The following is a 23,964-nucleotide window of genomic DNA, read 5'->3' as shown; positions in this document are numbered from 1 at the left end:
TAGAAGGTGGCGGGCATTATATTGCTGAAATGTAACTCCAGTATGGCTTACCATGAAGGGCAATAAAACGGTGCGTGGAATATCGTCAACGTGCCGCTGTTGTTGTAAGTGTGCCGCGGACGATAACCAAAGAGGTCCTGCTATAAAAGAAATGGCACGCCAGACGAACACTACTAGTTGTCGGGCCGTATGGAATGCGACTGTCAGGTTGGTACCACAGCGCTGTCTAGGGGCGTCTCCAGACACGTCTTCGGCCTGGACTCTCATTGACTGGAGTGGAACTGCCTTCAGTACTGAGTCCCACTTCGAAATAAGCTCCATGACCAGCGAAGACAATTCAGTACCAAGCCGAATAACTGCTTTCATAAGGACCAGAGGTGGACCAACGGGTTTCTGAATTGTTCAATGAAGCTCTTTCTCGTCACATTCGGATAACTCCTTCGTTGCGATTCGTATTTTGTCATAGAATGAATTTTACTTGTGTGTTCACATTCGTCTGTGTCGGCTGCTAACTGATGGGGGGGGGGGGGGGGGACAGTGTTTAACATTTTAATTTACCACGTCAACTGGAAACATAGCCTAGTCAAGTCGTGGTTTCTCCGTAACAGAATTGCGGAAGTGTATTTCTCAGCGGTTGCATCTGTTTTCTGGGGCATTAAATCCGAATGCCATGTTTGCTGCCTTGCAGGTGGTCGGCGTCATATCGAACAACACGAAGAATCTCAATATTAGCACTTCTTTTCAGTTTTTCGCGTATATCTCAAAAAGTATCCCTTTTCCGAAATTGACCATTCTATGCAAAAGCGAAGTAGACAAAATTTCATGCAAAACATTCTAGTCGAGTTTGATTTTCTGATAAACTATACTGGCGCTACAGCGCGCTGAAAAGCAGCGATTTTCTGGCACTTGGGTGAAAACATGAAAAATGTCCACTCCCACCGCTTACAACTCGAAAAAGTAACATGTCATCAGCGAAACCCTGCACACCAGTTAAAAGTACATTAACTTTCCTGCAAGAGACGTATGTAACATTTAATTTCTTCATATGGGGAAGGTTGCAAAGCGAAAATTACGAATAATGCCTTCTACCCCGTACCGCCAAACGTCTCCTCACTCCTGTCTGTCTCTCATCGGAGCTATCCTTTTCGTGTATTGCGCTTAAAAGAGATTGTTTTGAATTAATTGATGGGAAAGTGTGTTTTGTGAAAATATTAACAAATTAAACACACATCAAAAAAAGTTTTGCATCACCTCGGTTCCGAGAGTTCCGCAACCTACACAGAAAATTGGAATAGAGATCAACATAAACATCATTTCCGCCCTTTTTATTGCTCATTAAAAACACATCTTGCATGTTGTACCACCATAAGTGAGACCTTGAGAGGTGGTGGTCCAGATTGCTGTACACACCACCGGTACCTCTAATACCCAGTAGCACCTCCTCTGGCACTGATGCATGCCTGTATTCGTCGTGGCATACTATCCACGGGTCCATCAATTCACTGTTGGTCTAGATTGTCCCACTCCTCAACGGCGATTCGGCATAGACCCGTCAGAGTGGTTGGTGGGTCAAGTCGTCCATAAACAGCCCTTTTCAGCCTATCACAGGCATGTTGATAGGGTTCATGTCTGGAGAACATGCTGGCCACTTTAGTCGAGCGATGTCGTTATCCTGCAGGAACATGTGCACGATGGGGAAGCGAATTGCCGTCCATGAAGACGAATGCCTCGCCAGTATGCTGCCCATATGGCTGCACTATCGGTCGGAGTATCGCATTCACCTATCATACAGCCGTTACTGCGCCTTCCATGACCACCAGCGGCGTACATCGGCCACACTTAATGCCACCTTAAAACATCAGGGAACCTCCACCTTGCTGCACTCGCTGAACAGTGTGTCTAAGGCATTCAGTCTGACCGGATTGCCTCCAAACACGTCTCCAACGATTGTCTGGTTGAAGGCATATGCGACACTCATCGGTGAAGAAAACGTGACGCCAATCCTGAGCGGTCCATTCGGCATGTTGTTGGGCCCAACTGTACCGTGATGCAAGGTGTCGTGGTTGCAAAATGGACCTCGACATGCACGTCGGAAGTGAAGTTGCGCGTCATGCAGCTTATTGCGCTCAGTTTGAGTTGTAACACTACGTCCTGTGGCTGCTCGAAAAGCATTATTCAACATGGTGGCATTGCTGTCAGGGTACCTCCGAGCCATCATCCGTAGGTAGCGATCATCCACTGCAGTAGTAGCCCGTGGGCGGCCTGAGCGAGGCATGTCATCGACAGTTCCTGTCTCTCTGTATCTCCTCCATGACCGAACAACATCGCTTTGGTTCACTCAGAGACGCCTGGACACTTCCCTTGTTGAGATCCCTTCCTGGCACAAAGTAACAATGCGGACGCGATCGAACCGCGGTATTGACGTCTAGCCATGGTTGAACTACAGACAACATGATCCGTGTATCTCCTTTCTGATGGAATGACTGCAACTAACGGCAGTCGGACCCCCTCCGTCAAGTAGGCGGTGTTCATTCATGGTTGTTTACATTGGGCGGGTTTAGTGACATCTCTGAACAGTCAAAGGGACTGTGTCTGTGATACAACATCCACAGTCAACGTCTGTCTTCAGAAATTCCGGGAACTGGGGTGATGCAAAACTTTTTTTATGTGTGTATTTACAGCATATTAGGTACATGACTCAGAATAGGAAGCTGGATATGAAATCTGTATGTAGTAACGTACGTGTGTCATGAAATAGATATACGTCGAGCCCAGGAGTGGATCATCACTGAATTACTTTCTGCATGTGGAAAAGAAAGAAAGCATTTAGAGACAGAACATGGATACAAAAGACAGGTCAGTTGTACAGTGAACTATCGGCGTTTGACTAAATACCTGCACTAGTCACCGTTTGGCTACTGGTGACCCAGACAATGTTTCTTGAGCCCTAGAAGGTCGCGATGAAAGGTTCTGGGCAATGGAAGATCCAGTCAAAGCTTCAGCGGCTGTGAACGATCCAGGCTGAACAGTGAGTTGTTGCTGTTCTTCAACTGAAAAACTGTAATTCAGTGAATCATGCTATGATAGCCAAAAATTTATTGGTAAATATGCGTAATTCTGCAAAATTTTACGTGAATTAATACCTTCTCAGCTGCCACTTACTTCGCGTGGATGGTGGAAATTCTAATCATTTGCGTATCCAATCAAATAGTACACTTAATGCCAGTTTGACGTTTGTTGGAAAGCTCCTTCAAAGCGTTGCAGTTTTAATAGCCAGGCGTTTGGGAGCAAGGTACAGGAGGCATTCTAGGATCTATCGAACAGGAAATGATATTATTTCTAACTGTATTGCATCTCTGTTAACCCTAAGGTGATTTTTCTGGGTGTAGCCTTTCTATCCTCAGTTCCGCAGTTTCTCCGCAGAGCGCTAGTTGGGTAGCTGCTCCCTGTTCTGTGCCTGTCGGTCTGAATACAAAAAGTCGTTGCAGACGTCGTTAACGCTAATAACGGATTTCTGGAAACATGGTGAGCGCGCTCGGCGTCGAAGAGAGTGCTGTTTTTGGCGGCTGGACTTGCGGCTGGACAACTTTCCAGGAGACCGCAACTTGACTAACGAGGCCCTAGTTTGTGCTTGGCTCTCGCAAACGGTAGGAATACCTTCCCAAGGTCGATGTGTTCACACAGAAAGAGTGAGTAAACTGCGTCTAATAATGCGGCGTCAAGACTAGTTGAATAGAAGAGATGTGGAATATAATCAAGAAGGAAATGTTTGTGGCGTAACAGCATACAGTGAGCATATCGAAAGCAGAGACGAAGCAAACATGGATGATTCAGGAAACAGTCACGATTTGGATGGAAGTAGGGAAAAAAATGATCAAATGTGCGTAAAATCTTATGGGACTTAACTTCTAAGGTCATCAGTCCCTAAGCTTACACACTACTTAACCTAAATTATCCTAAGGACAAACACACACACACCCATGCCCGAGGGAGGACTCGAACATCCGCCGGGACCAGCCGTACTGTCCATGACTGCAGTGCCTTAGATCGCTCGGCTAATCCCGCGCGGCGAAGTAGGAAACATACATATCATAAGAATGAGATAGGAAGACGGCAGCATAGACAGTTTACAAATCAAATTGATAGGAAATGCAGACGGAATCAGAATTGATTGGGAAAATATGTAAAGATATTGAGAAACTTGTCATTGTAGGAAAAATGTGCACTGTGTATGAGCGGATTAAATTTTCGGAGAAGTAAAATGTAAACTTGTGAGGAGCAGGTGGAAAACCTCCACTAAATGTGGAATAAAGGGCAGACACATGGCAGTGATACTTGGAAGGAATGTGCAATGGACGGTAATCTGAGACCAACAAAATTCTGTTTAAATTTCGATGAGTAATCTAAAATCCCATTGAAAAAAATAAATATCAAAACAGTAAGAGAACAATTTAAATTGAAAAGTTGTCACTCAACAAAAATTATGTAATCAATTATTAAATTATAAATATCTAAAATAAAATTGAAATTCTAGACGAAAATGAAAGGAAAAAGTCGGAGAACAAACACAAAATTAATACACAGTCTATCACTGAACTCAGAAAAGAATAATGTTACTTAAAACACTTAAGTCCATAATTAATCAAAGGGATACTCAAACTTTAAACAAAGAATGTTGAAATGTAACAAATGTAAAAATAAAAGATGTCATCAAAATACAGGAAGGCATAAGACTAACAGAATACTAATTAAATTGCGATGACTATCTAAAGTCCCACTGGAAAAAAATAAATATCAGAGCAGTGAGTGAACCATTTAAATTAAAGAGTTGTCACTCAACAAAAATTATGTCATCAATTATTAAATACGTAATAATTTGGGAAGGGGAGGGGAGGAGAGAATGACTTCTTCCTCTCTCCCCGGATAAAGAAAGCATTGTGTGGTAGCAGTGCAGACATTTTCAGTACGTCGGCAACGTGATTTTCGACCTGCAACAGTTTCTGAACAGTCAAAATGAAGAGTTTTGCAACTAAGGTCTCCGCCACGAAATCCAACCGTTGGAAAAATACATCGCATTGAAGGGCGAATCTGTAGATGAGGATCATGGTCACAACTTGATTTTTTCGAGAAGGAAGTTAAAACTGTGTGACTACCCCCTAATAAGGAAACTTCTCCCTGCTACAGCCTGTGACAGAATTCATAGCCAACTTTCAATTGAGCGAACGTGAGTGAAAATTTCTACTGCGATTCTTCCACATAGCCGGAAGTGTTTTTCTAACTCGTCACATTTCTGTCTCTTCAGCTTTCAGGAAGCAATTATAGTTAGTTGAAGCCTGTGGACCAGAAAAAAGAAACACCAGACAAGAAACAACAGCACAAACTTCCTGAATGCGCCGAGCAAAGACATGAGTGATATTGATACAATGCAAAGGATCGTGTAGCCGTAGCCGATTTCCTTTTCTTTAGCGCCGATGATCGAGTGACGTAATCGTGGTTTGTTACGGCAGTAAATGCTACCGACGCCGGCCCGTGGCATTGCGCAAACAAGGCGCGCTCCGGCAGATGGCAGTAAAGATGGGGGGCCGGTGGAGAGCCTGTATACGTATGCAGACACTCTAGAGGCCAGAGAACCCACCTGGGCGCATGCGCGGACAGGCCCACAAGATAGCATCGCCGCTCAAGGAGCCAGCTGCCAGCCCCTGCTGAGCTAGCCAGTAGCCACTTCCGGGCTGCACGAGCACACACGGACGCTGCTACACGGCGCTGTTCAATAGCGCGTAAAAGTGAACAGCGTGTTACTTTCGCGGCGTAGACGCTAAAAACTTATTACTCCATTGAGGTCTATTTACACTACTGGCCATTACAATTGCTACACCAAGAAGAAAAACAGATGATAAATGGGTATTCATTGGACAAATATATTATACTAGAACGGACATGTGATTACATTTTCACGCAATTTGGGTGCATAGATACTGAGAAATCAGTACCCAGAACAACCACCTCTGGCCGTAATAACGGCCTTGATACGCATAGGCATTGAGTCAAACAGAGCTTGGATAGCGTGGACACGTACAGCTGCCCATGCAGCTTCAACACGATACCACAGTTCATCAACAGTAGTGACTGGCGTATTGTGACGAGCCAGTTGCTCGCCCAGACGTTTTCAGTTGGTAAGAGATCTGTAGAATGTGCTGGCCAGGGCAGCAGTCGAACATTTTCTGTATCCAGAAAGGCCCGTACAGGACCTGCAACATGCGGTCGTGCATTATCCTGCTGAAATTTAGGGCTTCGCAGAGATCGAATGAAGGGTACAGCCACGGGTCGTAAGACATCTAAAATGTAACGTCCACTGCTCAGATTTCCGTCAATTCGAACAAGAGGTGACCGAGACGTGTAACCAATTGCACCCCATACCATCACGCCGGGTGATACGCCGGTATGGCGATGACGAATACACGCTACCAATGTGCGTTCACCGCATTGTCGCCAAACACGGATGCGACCACCATGATGCTGTAAACAGAACCTGGATTCATCCGAAACAATGACGTTTTGCCATTCGTGCACTCAGGTTCGTCGTTGAGTACTCCATCCCAGGCGCTCCTGTCTGTGATGCAGCGTCAAGGGTAACCGCAGCCATGGTCTCCGAGCTGATAGTCCGTGCTGCTGCAAATTTCGTCGAACTGTTCGTGCAGATGGTTGTTGTCTTGCAAACATCCCCTTCTATTGACTCAGGGATCGAGACGTGGCTGCACGATCCGTTACAGCCATGCGGATAAGATGCCTGTCATCTCGACTGCTAGTGATACGAGGCCGTTGGGATCCAGCACGGCGTTCTGTATTACCCTCCTGAACCCACCGATTCCATATTCTGCCAACAGTCATTGGATCTCGACCAACGCGAGCAGCAATGTCGCGTATGATAAACCGCAATCGGGATAGGCTACAATCCGACCATTATCAAAGTCGGAAACGTGATGGTACGCATTTCTCCTCCTTACACGAGGCACCACAACAACGTTTCACCAGGCAACGCCGGTCAACTGCCGTTTGTGTATGAGAAATCGGTTGGAAACTTTCCTCATGTGAGCACGTTGTAGGTCTCGCCACCGGCACCAACCTTGTGTGAATGCTCTGAGAAGCTAATCATTTGCATATCACAGCATCTTCTTCCTGTCGGTTGAATTTCGCGTCTGTAGCACGTCATCCTCGTGGTGTAGCAATTTTAATGGCCAGTAGTGTAATACACTGGTGTGCAAAACTTAGGGAGGAAAGTAACTTTCGCATGATGCGTCACTGCCTAGTAATATATCTCGATAAAACGTGGACCGTACATAGGAGGGTCACTCTGTAAATTATGCTACACTTTTTTTTCCTAAAAGAGGGCTTGTTATATTCAGGATTCCAGTACTCCATGTTATTCGCCACTCTTTTGGATATAAAACCCTATTTTTCAACGTAATCTTCGTTCCGTGAACAGTCTTTTGCCACCTTACTGGGAGGCCTTGAATGCCCTCATAGTTCCACTCTACTCGTCGACTTTGGAGCCAACGTCTTGTTGCGTCAATAGCCTCCCCATCATCCGTATACAGATTCCTACAGAGTGCATCGTTCTTTGGCCCAAACAGGTGGGAGTCGGAAGGTACGTGATTCGGACTGTATAGTGGATGAGTTTCCTTAGGGCAGCACAGTGCACTTCAGGGATATGTATGTTCATTCTTGTGATCGATAGTTCGTGGGACTTCAGCTGCTCTAGTACGTAATAAAATGGAAGACCTACAGCCGTCGTTTGTATGTTATTTTATTGTACTGGAACTAATTTCGTTGACTCTATACATCATCTGCAGGCATTTGCTAATGTTGAGGGAGTGAAGATGATTCCATCAGATGGCTAACATCTATGAACTGGTTTCCGTAGAGTACTGTAACAGTGATGTGTCATAGTGTGTCTGCAACGAACTAGTTGGTAATTGATTGTTGCACACACATCATTTTTCGGATCTTTTTCCTTTATGTGTACTGTGAATCTTTGCTTCTTGCTGAATTTTTTGATTCTAGGTCCAAGGGGAGTAACCTGTAGGTTTTGATGACTGAGGTTGCGAGTAACAATATGTGTGACATAAATGGCAGTATCCTTTGATTACACTGCCTTAGTGTCTTATATTTTTACTCTGCCAAGCGACTGTAGATCTTATTAATTTGGTGGTAAGGTCTAAAGGGACCAAACAGCTGAGGTCATCGGTCGCTAAGCCTACACACTACTTAATCTAACTTAAACTAACTTACCCTATGGACAACAGACACACCCATGCCTGAGGGAGGATTCGAACCTCCGACGGGGGCAACCGCACAGACCGTGACAAGGCGCCGTAGACCGTACCCAGCGCGGCTGTAGACCTTATTATGCGACATAAATTTTAACTCGATATATCTGCCCCCTCCCGAATAGAAGAGTTCTTAGCAGCCGGACACACTCACAGACAGACAAACTGACGGACGGACGGACGAACGGATAACAATGCCATCCTATAAAGATTCGGTTTTGACCGATTGAGATACGCAACCATAAAAATGAATTCCCTCACACAAGGAAACTAACCGTGCTGCACACAAAAGACTCTCAATAAAGCAATGGAACGGGACCATGCATGCACATGCAGCTAAACATTAGGTACCAACAGGAAATACTTAAGGAGACGAAACTAGGAGCAGAGACCGAATTAGCGATCCTAATCTTACTCTGCGCTTCTCTGAATTGTGAAAACGTCAGCAAAGGGTGCTTTCGGCTCACGTTCGCGTTTTTCTATTATCGTAATGTATCTCATTGTTAATCTCTGCCGCGCGGGATTAGCCGAGCGGTCTCAGGCGCTGTAGTCACAGTCTGTACGGCTGATCCCGGCCGGCGGAGGTTCGAGTCCTCCCTCGGGCATGGATGTGTGTGTTTGTTCTTAGGATAATTTAGGTTAAGTAGTGTGTAAGCTTAGGGACTGATGACCTTAGCAGTTAAGTCCCATAACATTTTACACACATTTGAACTTTTTTTTTTGTTAATCTCTAACCTGTTTTTGAATTAGAGTTGTAACCTTTATCCACTTTCATGAGTCTCCTAATTTATCAGGGGCTATGTACAAGTAGTTACGAAGACGATGCTGGTTCAAATGGCTCTGAGCACTATGGGACTTAACATCTGAGGTCACCAGTTCACTAGAACTTAGAACTACTTAAACCTAACTAACCTAAGGACATCGCACACATCCATGCCCGAGGCAGGATTCGAACCTGCGACCGTAGCGGTCGCGTGGTTCAAAACTGAAGCGCCTAGAACCGCTCGGCCACCGCGGTCGGCTGAAGCCGATGCTTTCCACGGCTGAATCTGAGCAGGAATTTAATGTACAAGAGGCGATCAAAAAGTTTCCGTTGAAGGCGTTACAGCCCGGTGTGCAAGTCAGGCGAAAAGGCCCTCTTCGTTGACACAACCGTCCCACCGACGCACCAGGTTCAAGACCCCGTTCGGTAAAACACCTCGTCCCGCTCCGTGAAGAAGTCCGTAACTGCCTCCTGCACATCCTCGTCCGACAGGAATCGTCGGCCCTTCAAGGGTCTTTTTTGAGGAACCGAAGGCGTGATAGTTGCATGTGGAGACATCAGGACTATAGGGCGGGTTCTCGAGTGTCTGGCACTTGGGTTGTCGTAGCTTCCGCCTTATGACATTCGCAGTATGGGGACGTGGGTGTCATGAAGCAGCAGGATCTGCTGTCGCAGTTTTCTCTGACGTTTCGCCTTAATTTCGCGTTGTATTTTGCAGAGTACCGTTCCGCAGTGTGGAAACACCAGGAGCCTTGAAATCAATAACCAATGGGCCCCAGTAACCAAGGAACAGGGTAGCATGACCTGCACAACAGATGGCGCGGAACTTGGCGCACTCTTCCAAAACGGTGGTTTTCGACAGACGTGCTGCTTCGTAGACGTTCTTCACGACCGGTGTTTATCCTCCGGCAACCAACAAAAGAATACCAACACGTTGGTCCTGTTTGGACGCGTATGGTAACAACGTCGCCGTTGTTCACTCTAGGGATGGCGGTTATCGGTGAAACAATCGGTTTGTGGTTATATCAGTTTTTCCACACCAGTTTAATCTTACTGTTACAACGGATCAGACTAATCGGTTTCTGAAATAATAAAAATAATCTGAAAATATTAAATTAAGTAGGCAAATAAAATACAACATTTCTTCCGCCGTTTGTTGCTTTTCTCGAGAAGTGGTTGAATAATACGAAAATCACCGGTATCGTCCTAATGATTCCAATTTTTTGAAACTCTGCTGAAAAATCATGTTGTAATCGGGAGTCAGACCACTATTTGGGCGTTAAGAATAGTCAGTGCTGAAGGAGGAAAACTGAGGGAGAAGAACTCTGTCTTTTGCGTTAATTTTTCCGTTTTTTTAGGCTACAAACAGAGAAAGACGTACTGTGTGGACACACGCAGCAAATCAGCTACTTTCTGTTTTTAATGTATACTATGAATAAATCGTTGTTATGTTCTTAATTTATTACCGTCACCATAAATTCCTTCCTCTTTTGTAAATTCATAGAAATGGCAGACAAATTTGTAATCTTTAAAGCAAACGAAACATTCTACTTCATTTCTACGCCACTTCGTAAAACTTTTTCCAGACAAGGGTTGGTGGCATCCTGCAATACAACGGACGACCGGCGACTACAGCGGAAAACGACCGTATAGGCTAGATAGAGGCATGTCTTGCACACGGCATGTCCACTATAGCACGACAGTTGTACACCAGATGAAGCGGTCTTCCTTCTGCATAACACTGCCATGTGTCTGTCCTTTATCGCACATTTAGTGCAGGTTTTCCGTCTGATCCTCACAGGTTTACATTTTATTTCTCCGAACGTTTGTCCTTATGCAAGTTTTTCATCATCTGATGTACAGCATAGGTAATAAAATTCTGGCTGTATGGCAGTGTAAGAGTTAAAAGAAATGACCTCACCGTATACACTGCTGCAGCGATAACGTCGAAACTGTCTCAGGCTTTGTCGATATGTGCTACTAACGGCAACACAGTACCCATTCTTATGCCATGTGCTTGTTGCTCGTTTCTGTCGACATTGTTATTAAAATAGCACTGGCCGCTCTTCCCGTTTACTACAGTGACGATATATTTCAAACCAATAAAAATTACAAATAAAAATTATTCTTTTTTAAAAAAATATTTACCTAAAAACGCAAAAATGTAGAGCTGCTGCTATGGCTAATTGATATTTATGTTTTTCACTCGGTTATTATTAAAAAATAAAAAACATCTATTATAACCGAGACCAAACAAATACTGAAAAATACCGGCTATTTGGAACTAAAATACCGGTACCAGTTTTAACCGGTAGGTTTTTTCCATCCCTAATTCACGTTTCCGCAATTGCTGCGTTGGAAACACACGAATGTCACCAGAAGGAGATTTTCACCCTGCAGCGGAGTGTGCGCTGATATGAAACTTCCTGGCAGATTAAAACTGTGTGCCGGTCCGAGACTCGAACACGGGACGTTTGCCTTTCACGGGCAAGTACTCTACCATCTGAGCAACCCAAGCACGACTCACAGCTCGTCCTCACAGCTTTACTTCTTCCAGTACCTCGTCTCCTACCTTCCAAACTTCTGGAAACAACCCCCAGGCTGTGGCTAAGCCATGTCTCCGCAATATCCTTTCTTTCAGGAGTTCTAGTTGTGTAAGGTTCGCAGGAGAGCTTCTGTAAAATTTGGAAGGTAGGAGACGAGATACTGGCAGAAGTAAAGCTGTGAGGACGGGCCGTGAGTCGTGCTTCAGTAGCTCAGTTGGTAGAGCACTTGCCCGCGAAAGGCAAAGGTCACGAGTTCGAGTCTCGGTCCGGCACACAGTTTTAATCTGCCAGGAAGTTTCACACGGATGTCACACAGGTCCCTTGCGTACATGTCTGTCCTTATTTACCTGCGTAGTCGCGGTACGTTGCACCTACTCCCATAAATGGAAACTGTTTGATCGCCCGTTATAAACCCCAGTTGCGGGATAGAAATACATAAGTCGCATGTTTGTTTATATTTGATCTCGATCCTTGTGGTAGAAGCTCCAGTAGTTCAGCTGTTGTGTTGTCCTGCCCGCAGCTTCGTGCAGGAGTTCATCGGCGACCCGCTGGACGGCGTGACGCTGCTGCTGGAGCTGCTGCGGGCCGTGCAGCAGCCGGCGCCGGGTCAGGGCGGCGGCGCGGGGGCGGGCGCCGGGGGCGGCGGGGGCGGCGCCGGGGGCGGGCGGCGCGCGCTGCTGGACGAGCTGGCGTGCCTGCAGTGCCTGCACGCGTGCCTGCGGCTGCCCGACGCCGCGCGCCGCCTCGCCAGGTCGCCCGCCGGCCTCTACACGCTCGCCGTCTGCGTCATGAGCAACGCCACCAAGTCCAGGGTCATCGCGCTGCAGGTAGCCTACCCCGCCGTACACAGCCCACTAACCTCTGCTGCGGCGACTGAACTACAGTACAGGGCATGTCAGGGTACTACCTGCATCTCGCACACTCGCGCGATTTTGCGAAGGATCGCACCACGCCCTTTGGCCAGTTACAATGTATATGTGTAAGTTTTTTTAGAACCGAATGAATGATAACACCGCGACGCTGCTATGTCAGGAAAACATTTGCTCGCTATTTACAGCAGGACTAAAAGATGCACAGCTGCCTCGAAGATTAAAAAAAAAAACAAACAAACAAACAAACACAACGCTCACAGCTAACGGGCTACTTGCTGAGAGGAATTTGCGCTCGACTATAATTGCACTTGAACAGCATCCAACAATTTAGTGTCAGTTCCAAATGCGGTTAAAATGCAACTGCAGTGGATACAGAATCTCATCACATGTTCACTAAGTTAATTCAGAGTGCACACTACAGATTTTTTTCCTGCAAGGGTCTTCTTAGACTCTCGTAGCAGTAAGGCACCAGTGGAGAAAACTACTTCTGGTTCAAAGATATTTCACAGATCATGTATTGCTGCCGACGTGTATAATTTTTATGATTGACTATAAACCTACCCTGTCTCTTCGTGAAAATGAATAGATGTGAAAGAATAATTGTGAACATTCGCTTCCTGTCTTTAATTAAAACTACTTTCACTGTTACAAAATTATCTCACTCATCACTTCAGTTTACGTGAAAATATTTATCCAGAGATATTTATTAATTTTTTTCTAATGAACTTTTAACGCTTCACAACAAATTTTACATTCACATATAATAAAAAGAGTTCTTCATAACCATCTTTATTGTATGCTTCACAATTAATCACACATAGTGTCTAACAAAACTTCCTGTCGTAATTAAGCCTAAAAGTCTGAAATCTGAGAATTGCTTGGCAAATAAAACTTTACAGTTCAGTTGATGGCCATTTAGATTTATGTAGTAGCGGTGGTCTCGGGGTAACATCTTTGATTAGTAATCTAAACGTCGTCGGTCCCGTATTCGAACCCCTACTAGGTTACTGGATGTACCTTAACGATCGACACTGTGCACTTGTTCGCAACACCAGATACAACCAGTTCTTTTCCAATTTTCTACGCAGCGCCTTTCATGGCCCGCCTTCCAGCTGGAACGTCCAAGCCATGAGATGCTGATGCTTTTTTGCCGACCAGATGTTCTGAACGCACTACAAACGGAATCTCCATTAAAATTTCGAGAAGACATGTCTGAATGTTCTGCCAATCTGAAGGCGTTAGCGACTACTGGAATTCTGGTACATAGACTAATTTAATTAAAAAAATAAAAAATTAAAAAGTAAATAACTGATTAAAAGAAATGAAAAATATACGTACAAAAAAGCTAAAAACAAAAAATTCAATACAATAAACTAAGAAACAAAAGCCCGTAAAAAACCGCCATCGTTTAAATCTTGAATAAAAAGCATCCGCGTTGGCGGCCGAAGACTTCCGACATAAAAAGCTACCCTCATTCCTCCAACGCCCTAGTCAAAGAGGGCAGGGCAGCGGACAGAGTTACAGGGCAGTCTCTTGCCCTTGGAGTAGGAAGAATCAGCGATAATCAACGGCTTGAGTATGCAGAAAGCAATGGAAGCCATTGCATTATAGACACGCGATGTGTATCTATAGGACATGTGGCCTGTAATTGAAAAACTGTCATGATGATCTCTCCATTGGCAAAAGATTCCGGAATAGTCGTCCCTTCGGATCCCCGGGAGTGGACTGCCAAAGGGAAGGTGACTGAGGGGGGAAAACTGAATAACAAATGAAAGGATAACGTTCTACCAGTAGGAGCGTGGAATGTCAGAAGTTTGAACGTGGTAGGGAACATAGAAAATTTGAAAAGGGAAATGCTAATGATAAGTTTAGATATAATGGGAGTCAGTGAAGTGAAATGGAAACATATGAACATAGGGTAATATCAAAAGCAACAAAGCTCACAAAACCACCCCTGGACGATGTGAGACGTGTCAATAGGAGCGCTGTCTTCTTGAAACACAGCATAACTATGCTGGAACAAACACTGTACCACAGGATGAACCTGTCCAGCCCAAATGGTCACAGAATCGTTTGTTGTTATTCGATGTTGCAGAGTAACCATGGGGCCCATGTAATACCAAGATATTGGTGCCCCAATCATCATTGAACAACCGCCATGTTTCACTCACGGCTGCAATCAGCTTGCATCGCAGGCGTAGGACAGCGTATGTCAGACGTAAAGTCGGTCAGAAGTAGGAACAAATGACTTTCTTCAATTGCTCCGTAGAGCAGGTTTTATGGCTTCGGCATCACGTTTCTTTGTTTTACGAGCATTACATCACTGATGTGTGGTTTCGGAATACCAGCTCGCTCTTCAGTTCCCTGCTTATGGCGGTCACTTCTTGTTGTCTTCGTGCTGATATAGAGTTCTGCCGTGACTTTTTCAGCTGTCGTCCTCTTACTTTTCGCTACAAATCTCTTCTATAACCGTCTGTTACGGTGACGCAACACATATTTTTGACCGCTTAGTAACTTCGTGGATGAAGTTTTTCCGTTTGAAACACCAAACACTTAGGCTCCCTTGGTTGCAGAAGCCCCCACCATACAGGTACTTAAGCTCGGACATAATGCTCCCACAACTACACAGTGCACCCTTCTGACTAGGACTGACATTTGCAACGCATTGAGGACGGTGCGCAGTTGCCGTTCGTGGTCAGATACAACAGCGCAAACTGCAGGCTCGGCTACGATCTGGATGTACGTTCTAGTATGCATTTCTCGCGGTTTTTCCACATTTTTGTCCAACCCCTGTATCCCTATCGTCAAGAGCGCGTGATTTTGAGACCACTGTCGCGAATGTCAACTCGCGGAACGCCACGCAAGCTCCAAGTACAGACGAAAACAACGTTTCAAAACTACAAGTCTTCTGTTTTACTTAATCGTGGCACCACGAAGTTTAGCATTAAGAGCTCAAACCGCTGTTTTTGGGAAGACGATACAGCCTATTGTACTTCACACTCGGTATATAGAAAATTGACGCTAAACTTCCTGGTGCAATGCAAAAGAAAACTGGAGGCTGGTAACTTATTCTTTGCCATGTGACTGCAACGTCAACATTAAAATTCGTTAAAATGTAGGAATAATCCTATAAAACTGGAAACGCCTTTAATAAAGGACTTGGTGAGAAAGGTGGAAACTTGTTCAGTGCATTTAGTAACTACTATGGACTCATCACAACGCGGATAAGCCTACTTGCTAAGTAATGAGAGCAGTCTCGTTTCGTTCGTTTTGCGGTATTATTGCAAGTCTAGAAGGTAGAAGAGTACGGGAGGTACTTAATGGCGTACAACATTTGCAAAGCGCTGGAGTTATTACCGCTTACTTGCGATATGTGTCAAAGACGTAGTCACGGCTGAATATTAGCCTCCGCGCACTGGAGCGCTAAAATCCTTGACTCTGCCGCAGAAAAGCAAAAGGAAGGAGACGCGCGTAAGTGTTGCCGTACACGGAGCGCTATTTACAGCTTTTTACACCCGGCGGTCCTCCGTCGAGAGCCTGGCCGCCAGTGGCTGGTTTCCAGTCGCTGGACGGCCGGTAACAAAGCGGATAGGAAGTCGTAAGAGCCGCAGCTAGCCACTGGCGCGTCATTAGCGACGCGGTGGGAAAGCTGCACCTCCGCATCCTCCGTGAATGGAATACGGCGCTATCTGGCGCTTCCAGTAGCTGCTGTCGTTAACCACGCGTGGCCTGACGAGGGCGTTCACGCTATCGTGGGAAACGCCTGCGGCGCAAGAGTATGGTCCGAGCCCACAGGAAGTCATTTCACTTGCTGGCTGCGCATAATCACTTCCGTCGCGATATTTCGCTATACCACACGCTGTGCAAGAGGCTTGCTGATACCCAGCTACGTGTACATCCACTCTACTGGCCATTAAAATTGCTACACCACGAAGATGACGTGCTACAGATGCGAAATTAAACCGACAGGAAGAAGATGATGTGATATGCAAATGATTAGCTTTTCAGAGCATTCACACAAGGTTGGCGCCGGTGGTGAGACCTACAACGAGCTGACATGAGGGATGTTTCCAACCGATTTCTCATACACGAACAGCAGTTGACCGACGTTGCCTGGTGAAAAGTTGTTGTGATGTCTCGTGTAAGGAGGAGAAATGCGTACCATCACGTTTCCGAATTTGATAAAGGTCGGATTGTAGCCTATCGCGATTGCGGTTTATCGTATCGCGACATTGCTGCTCGCGTTGGTCGAGATCCAATGACTGTTGGCAGAATATGGAATCGATGGGTTCGGGAGGGTAATACGGAACGCCGTGCTGGATCCCAACGGTCTCGTATCACTAGCAGTCGAGATGACAGGCATCTTATCCGCATGGCTGTAACGGATCGTGCAGCCATGTCTCGATCCCTGACTCAACATATGGGGACGTTTGCAAGACAACAACGATCCGCACGAACAGTTCGACGATGTTTGCAGCAGCATGGACTATCAGCTCAGAGACCATGGCTGCGGTTACCCATGACGCTGCATCACAGACAGGAGCGCCTGCGATGGTGTACTCAACGACGAACCTGAGTGCACGAATGGTAAAATGTCATTTTTTCCGATGAATCCAAGTTCTGTTTACAGCATCATGATGGTCGCATCTGTGTTTGGCGACATCGCGGCGAACGCACATTGGTAGCGTGTATTCGTCATCGCCATACCGGCGTATCACCCGGCGTGATGGTATGGGGTGCCATTGGTCACACGTCTCGGTCACCTCTTGTTCGAATTGACGGCACTCTGAACAGTGGACGTTACATTTCAGATGTCTTACGACCCGTGGCTCTACCCTTCATTCGACCCCTGCGAAACCCTACATTTCAGCAGGATAATGCACGACCGCATGTTGCAGGTCCTGTACGGGCCTTTCTGGATACAGAAAATGTTCGAATGCTGCTCTGGCCAGCACATTCTCCAGATCTCTCACCAATTGAAAACGTCTGGTCAATGGTGGCCGAGCAACTGGCTCGTCACAATACGCCAGTCACTACTCTTGATGAACTGTGGTATCGTGTTGAAGCTGCATGGGCAGCTGTTACTGTACACGCCATTCAAGCTCTGTTTGACTCAATGCCCAGGTGTATCAAGGCAGTTATTGCGGCCAGAGGTGGTTGTTCTGGGTACCGATTTCTCAGGATCTATGCACTCAAATTGCGGGAAAATGTAATCACATGTCAGTTCTAGTATACTATATTTGTCCAATGAATACCCGTTTATCATCTGCATTTCTTCTTATTGTAGCAATTTTAATGGCCAGTAGTGTACATACATACTCTGTAAGCCACCATACGGTACATAGCGGAGGGTATACTGAACCTCAACTATCCCGTTCCGCTAGTCAAGGGAGCGACAGAGGAACTACTGTACAGAGCAGTGGATCCCAGTCTTTCTGAGACCGTTACGCCTAACCGTAATCAGATACTGTCAGCACTAACCCCCGCCCCTTCCCCGCGCGTCACCCCCACCACGAACATTAGGGCTACGCAAGCATGCAAACTTGCATGCATTGTGTTGTACGGGTGCCGGCTGTCAGTTTGTAGGGTGGAGTTCTAATCCTGTTGCACTTGGTCGATCAATACAGGGACAGTTAATGCTGTTCAAGGATGACGCTGGAGTTATCGTCCGATGATGCTCGGCTGGAGAAGGATCTGAAGGTCGAGCAGCCCAGGACAACATGTCGACACTCTGTAGAGTTTGTTGGGTTACAACAGTGGTACGTGGACGAGCGTTACCTTGTTGGAAAACACCCGCTGGAATGCTACACTCCTGGAAATGGAAAAAAGAACACATTGACACCGGTGTGTCAGACCCACCATACTTGCTCCGGACACTGCGAGAGGGCTGTACAAGCAATGATCACACGCACGGCACAGCGGACACACCAGGAACCGCGGTGTTGGCCGTCGAATGGCGCTAGCTGCGCAGCATTTGTGCACCGCCGCCGTCAGTGTCAGCCAGTTTGCCGTGGCATACGGAGCTCCGTCGCAGTCTTTAACACTGGTAGCATGCCGCGACAGCGTGGACGTGAACCGTATGTGCAGTTGACGGACTTTGAGCGAGGGCGTATAGTGGGCATGCGGGAGGCCGGGTGGACGTACCGCCGAATTGCTCAACACGTGGGGCGTGAGGTCTCCACAGTACATCGATGTTGTCGCCAGTGGTCGGCGGAAGGTGCACTTGCCCGTCGACCTGGGACCGGACCGCAGCGACGCACGGATGCACGCCAAGACCGTAGGATCCTACGCAGTGCCGTAGGGGACCGCACCGCCACTTCCCAGCAAATTAGGGACACTGTTGCTCCTGGGGTATCGGCGAGGACCATTCGCAACCGTCTCCATGAAGCTGGGCTACGGTCCCGCACACCGTTAGGCCGTCTTCCGCTCACGCCCCAACATCGTGCAGCCCGCCTCCAGTGGTGTCGCGACAGGCGTGAATGGAGGGACGAATGGAGACGTGTCGTCTTCAGCGATGAGAGTCGCCTCTGCCTTGGTGCCAATGATGGTCGTATGCGTGTTTGGCGCCGTGCAGGTGAGCGCCACAATCAGGACTGCATACGACCGAGGCACACAGGGCCAACGCCCGGGATCATGGTGTGGGGAGCGATCTCCTACACTGGCCGTACACGACTGGTGATCGTCGAGGGGACACTGAATAGTGCACGGTACATCCAAACCGTCATCGAACCCATCGTTCTACCATTCCTAGACCGTCAAGGGAACTTGCTGTTCCAACAGGACAATGCACGTCCGCATGTATCCCGTGCCACGCAACGTGCTCTAGAAGGTGTAAGTCAACTACCCTGGCCAGCAAGATCTCCGGATCTGTCCCCCATTGAGCATGTTTGGGACTGGATGAAGCGTCGTCTCACGCGGTCTGCACGTCCAGCACGAACGCTGGTCCAACTGAGGCGCCAGGTGGAAATGGCATGGCAAGCCGTTCCACAGGACTACATCCAGCATCTCTACGATCGTCTCCATGGGAGAATAGCAGCCTGCATTGCTGCGAAAGGTGGATATACACTGTACTAGTGCCGACATTGTGCATGCTCTGTTGCCTGTGTCTATGTGCCTGTGGTTCTGTCAGTGTGATCATGTGATGTATCTGACCCCAGGAATGTGTCAATAAAGTTTCCCCTTCCTGGGACAATGAATTCACGGTGTTCTTATTTCAATTTCCAGGAGTGTATTTATGAGCGGCAGCACAACAGGTCGAATCATCAGATTGACGTATAGTTTTGCAATTACTGTGCGTGGGATAACCACGAGAGAGTTCCTGTTGTCATCCGAAATCGCACACCATACCATAACTACAGGCGTAGGTCCACTGTGACTAGCCCAGAGACAGGTTGGCTGAAGGCGCGCACCTGGCCTCCTAACTAAAACACGGCCATCGCTGACACGGAGACAGAACCAGCTTTCATCAGAAGACGCAACAGACCTCCACCCTGCCCTCCAATGAGCTGTCGCTTGACACAACACCATTCGTAAAGGGGTGTGGTTTGGGGTCAATGTATGTACGCTACAGGGCGTCTGGTTCGCCTTTGAAGTAACCAATATGTAACAATTCGTTGTGTCACTGTAATGCCAGCTGCTGCTCAAATGGCTGCTGCAGATAAAGTACGATCAGCCAGAGCAGTATACCGAACATCATAGTCTTTCCTCTCGATAGCGCCACGTCGCCTTCCGGGGCCCGGTCTTCTTGTGACCGTTCATTCTCGTGACCACCGCTGCCAGCAGTCATGTACAGTGGCTATATTTGTGTCAAGTCTTTCTGCGATATCGCAGAAAGGACACCCAGCTTCTCGCAGCCCTAGACACTACCTCGTTCAAACTCAGTGAGGTGCCGATAACAGCGTCTTTGTCGCCTTAAAAGCATTCCTGACTAACATCAACTCACCATGTCCAGTTTCAAATATAACTAAGGCTCACGACCATACCAGCGTGTATTTAAAGCATAGATAACTTTCATTTATGTCGCGCAACTCCTTCTTGTTGATGCGATTTTTTTTCGTCAGTGTACGCTGAGACTGAACACTGCTTATAAAACATGCTTCCTCTACACCTCCCCTCTCGCTAATCACACTCGGGTCACCCCTACCTTGCACACCCATTTAAAAGCAAGGAAGTTAAAATGTATGCAGTACAGTTATTGCTTGAATATCGCTTGATTACTGGACTGCATCCATCTGAACTGACAGAAAATGGAAGACTTCAAGCTGTCAATGATTTGTGTCCGACCACTGCCACTAACAATAACATAGCGGGGGCCCTACAGTAATTGCGCAGCTAATTACATAGTTTATCTGTTGCGAAGTGAGTAATGATGCAATTTTTAGTCGTTTGTGGGAACTACACTGTACAGCCAGAACATTATGACCACCGACCTGCTATCGATATAAACCCGTCCAGGCGACAGCAGCGTCACCTACCGAAGAATGACTGCTAGTCAGACACACGCATGATGCATGTAGCATCAGTGAACGTGCTGTCCGTGTGTAGAACAGGGAAGGCGCGCGATCTATCTAAGTTTGACCGAGGTCAGATAATGATTGCCCGGTGGTTCCGCACGAGCATTTCGGAAACTGTACGACTTTTCGCGTTTTCAAGGAGTGGTGTGATGAGTGTCTTCAACACGTGGCGAAACCAAGGAGAAACCACGTCCAGACGTCGTGGGGTTGGTTGGCCAACCCTCATTACAGATGTCGGACGTCGGGGGCTGGGCATACCGATAAAACAGGACAGACAGTGATCTGTGGTGGAATTAACATCAGACTTTAATACTGGGCAGAGTACAAACGTGTCTGAACACACAGTACGCCGAACACTCCTAACGATAGGCCCCCCGCACCCGACGACCCACCTATGTGCCAATGTTAACTCTGCGACATCGGCAACTACGAATGAAATGGGCCCGTGACCATCGGCACTGGAGGCTGGCGCAGTGTCAGAGCGTTCCATGGTCTGATGAAACCCGACATCTTCTTCATCATACCGATGGGAGGGCGCGAATCCGTCGTTTTCCAGGGGAACAGCTTCTTGACACCTGTACCGCGGGACGGAGACAAGCTGGTGGTGGCTCCATTATGCTCTGGGGAACTCGTGCAAGGCACCATGACGGACAAGGAGTATCGTACATTGGCAAGAGACCATATACACCCCTTCAGGATGATTATGTTTTCCGACGGCAGTGGCATTTTTCAACGAGACAATGCGCCATGTCACAAGGCTATGAGTGATGGGATGGCTCGAGGAACACAGTGGCGGTTTGTAACTGATGTGCTGCCGCCCCCCCACTCGCCTCACCCAACTCGCCAGATCTGAACCCAATAGAACGCATCTGGGATGTGACTGACGTGGCGTCAGACCTCATCACTCCCCTCCCCGGAATTTACGGGAATTAGGTGTGTGCAGATGTGGTGCCAACTCCGTAGCGGTCGCGCGGTTCCAGATTGAAGCGCCTAGAACCGCTCTGCCTATGGAATAGTGTTAAGAGTAACAATCTTTTAAAGACAGTTTAGTTTTGTGAACCAAAGACAACCAAACTTTTTTTTCCCCTGGAAAATTTCATTTTAGCCCTCAGGTGGTAATTACACCCAGGTTGACAATCATTGTTCTAGAGAGCGTTACAGAAAGTATTCCATTTTTTAGCAGGTCTAGTATACACCAAAAAAGACAAAAATATTCTGTAAAAATGGGCTCTAAAATGTGTACCTTAAGATCTACATTCATTTGTTCATTTTCGCTAATGTGAATCGCATTCATTCAACTGCAAGCTCTTTGCTACTACGAATGTCCTACAGTATGCAGTAAAGAAATGAGGACACACTCCTCTCTTATCGTCCATGGATACAGCAGGCAGTAAATATCTGTTAGTGTCGTTATTGTAAATCATATTCATAGTGCAGCACATACGTTAATTCTAATGGAAGCGGTTCATGTTTTGACAAGTTTATGTGATGCTTTTACACTGTAGCTTCACCTTTGAACTTGCCAGCATAAAGGAAGCCAATTATTGCATACGAAACGTGGCAGACATGATCTTCTTTTATGGTTTGGTAAATGAAATAAACCATTTAGACTGTGTTCCGTACGTTGAAAAATAGACAGAACGCAGAGTGCACAAAGTAAGAGAATAATGTGTTCCCATTTGTTTCCTCATGTCTTTACATCATTTTGTAGACCATTCCTAGTAGCAAAGAGTTTGCAGCAGAAGACACGAATTTCACATTATCATAGTTCTTACGGTATGCATTTTAGAGCGCATGTGCACCGGGCATTTTTTCTTATTTTGGTCCATACCACCACCTCCCAAAATACGAAATACTTCTTTTTAATGCCCTGTACAAGAATGTGTTTCGGTACAAGACCTGATTTCTTCGCGTTCATTGCATTAAATACACGTTGATGGCAGTGAGCTCATTCTGCATTCTGCCACAAATGCCACTGCTGTAAACTACCTCAAGTAGTATTTCGCGAGAAGTACGTTTTCCCTCCGCTGCCTTTCATTTCCGTTCAAGTGGAATTTCCTTAATATTCGCTCGCTGATCGAACCTGCTGGTAACAGATCTAGCAACACGGCTCTGAATTGCTTCGATGTTGTCTTTTAATCCTACATGTTGAACAAAAAGTCTTCGGCAAAGGCTGTTATTGTCCATTATTGAAAGGACACGACCGGTTTCTCATTCTAAAAATGCACCATCAGATGATCTGTATAGTGGAGAAATAACGTATTTCCTCCTCTAGATAACCTATTTAAAAAATAAGTGATAGTAATCACCTAAGGCCGCTAAGAATACCGCTGTTCCATTTTTTAAAAATCATTGTGGTATATAAGCAAAAACATTTATAGCCGAGCCCCATCGTTCATCGTCAAAGCAATAAAAATAAACAACTCTCTGTAAGGCAGTGGTCCGACTTAAAGTGACTGGTTCCGAAAAGAAACGTGTGAAATAAGGGCATACCACAGTAACAACGAAAGACGGAAGAGATCGGAAAAACTGTAGGTGCCGTATGAACATCCGACTAACAAAGTCAAATAAAAGTAGCCTGACTTCAAGTAGGAATCAGAGAGAAAGAAGCCAGGCTGAACACTCATGTTATCCGCAGACTGCTGAGGAAGCTAACACGGCATGAAACTGCGCTAAACTGGCAGAACGTTAATCTGAGACCGCGTGGGAAGCGGTGCATGCGGTCTCATAACGACGTTCCGCCAGTTTAGCTCATTGTCAGATTGATGCCGAGTCACCTCTTTGAGTAGCTTACAGGTAAGGTGTGTACACAGTCTGGCTTGTTTCACTCTCGTTCGTGCTCGAAGAAAGGCTACGTTTATTTGACTTTTGTTATTCGTATGTTGTTACGCCAGCTACGGTTTTTCCAACTTCTTCCGTTTTTCATAGTTAATGAGATGTGTC

General features: G+C 46.5%; 1 protein-coding gene across 1 annotated transcript in view; it reads left to right on the top strand.

Moving 5' to 3' along the window:
- The window catches only part of LOC126235003 (uncharacterized), a 554,297-nt gene that overhangs the window by 405,858 nt on the left and 124,475 nt on the right, over positions 1-23,964 (top strand). The window contains exon 4 of the mRNA XM_049943740.1: positions 12,157-12,463. Within this exon, the coding sequence (XP_049799697.1) occupies positions 12,157-12,463 (307 nt within the window). The remainder of the gene's footprint in view (positions 1-12,156; positions 12,464-23,964) is intronic.

This window comes from Schistocerca nitens, chromosome 2 (genome assembly GCF_023898315.1).
Source record: "Schistocerca nitens isolate TAMUIC-IGC-003100 chromosome 2, iqSchNite1.1, whole genome shotgun sequence".
NCBI lineage: Eukaryota > Metazoa > Arthropoda > Insecta > Orthoptera > Acrididae > Schistocerca > Schistocerca nitens.
The sequence above is the reverse complement of the archived record's forward strand: the minus strand, read 5'-3'. Positions and strand labels throughout refer to the sequence as shown.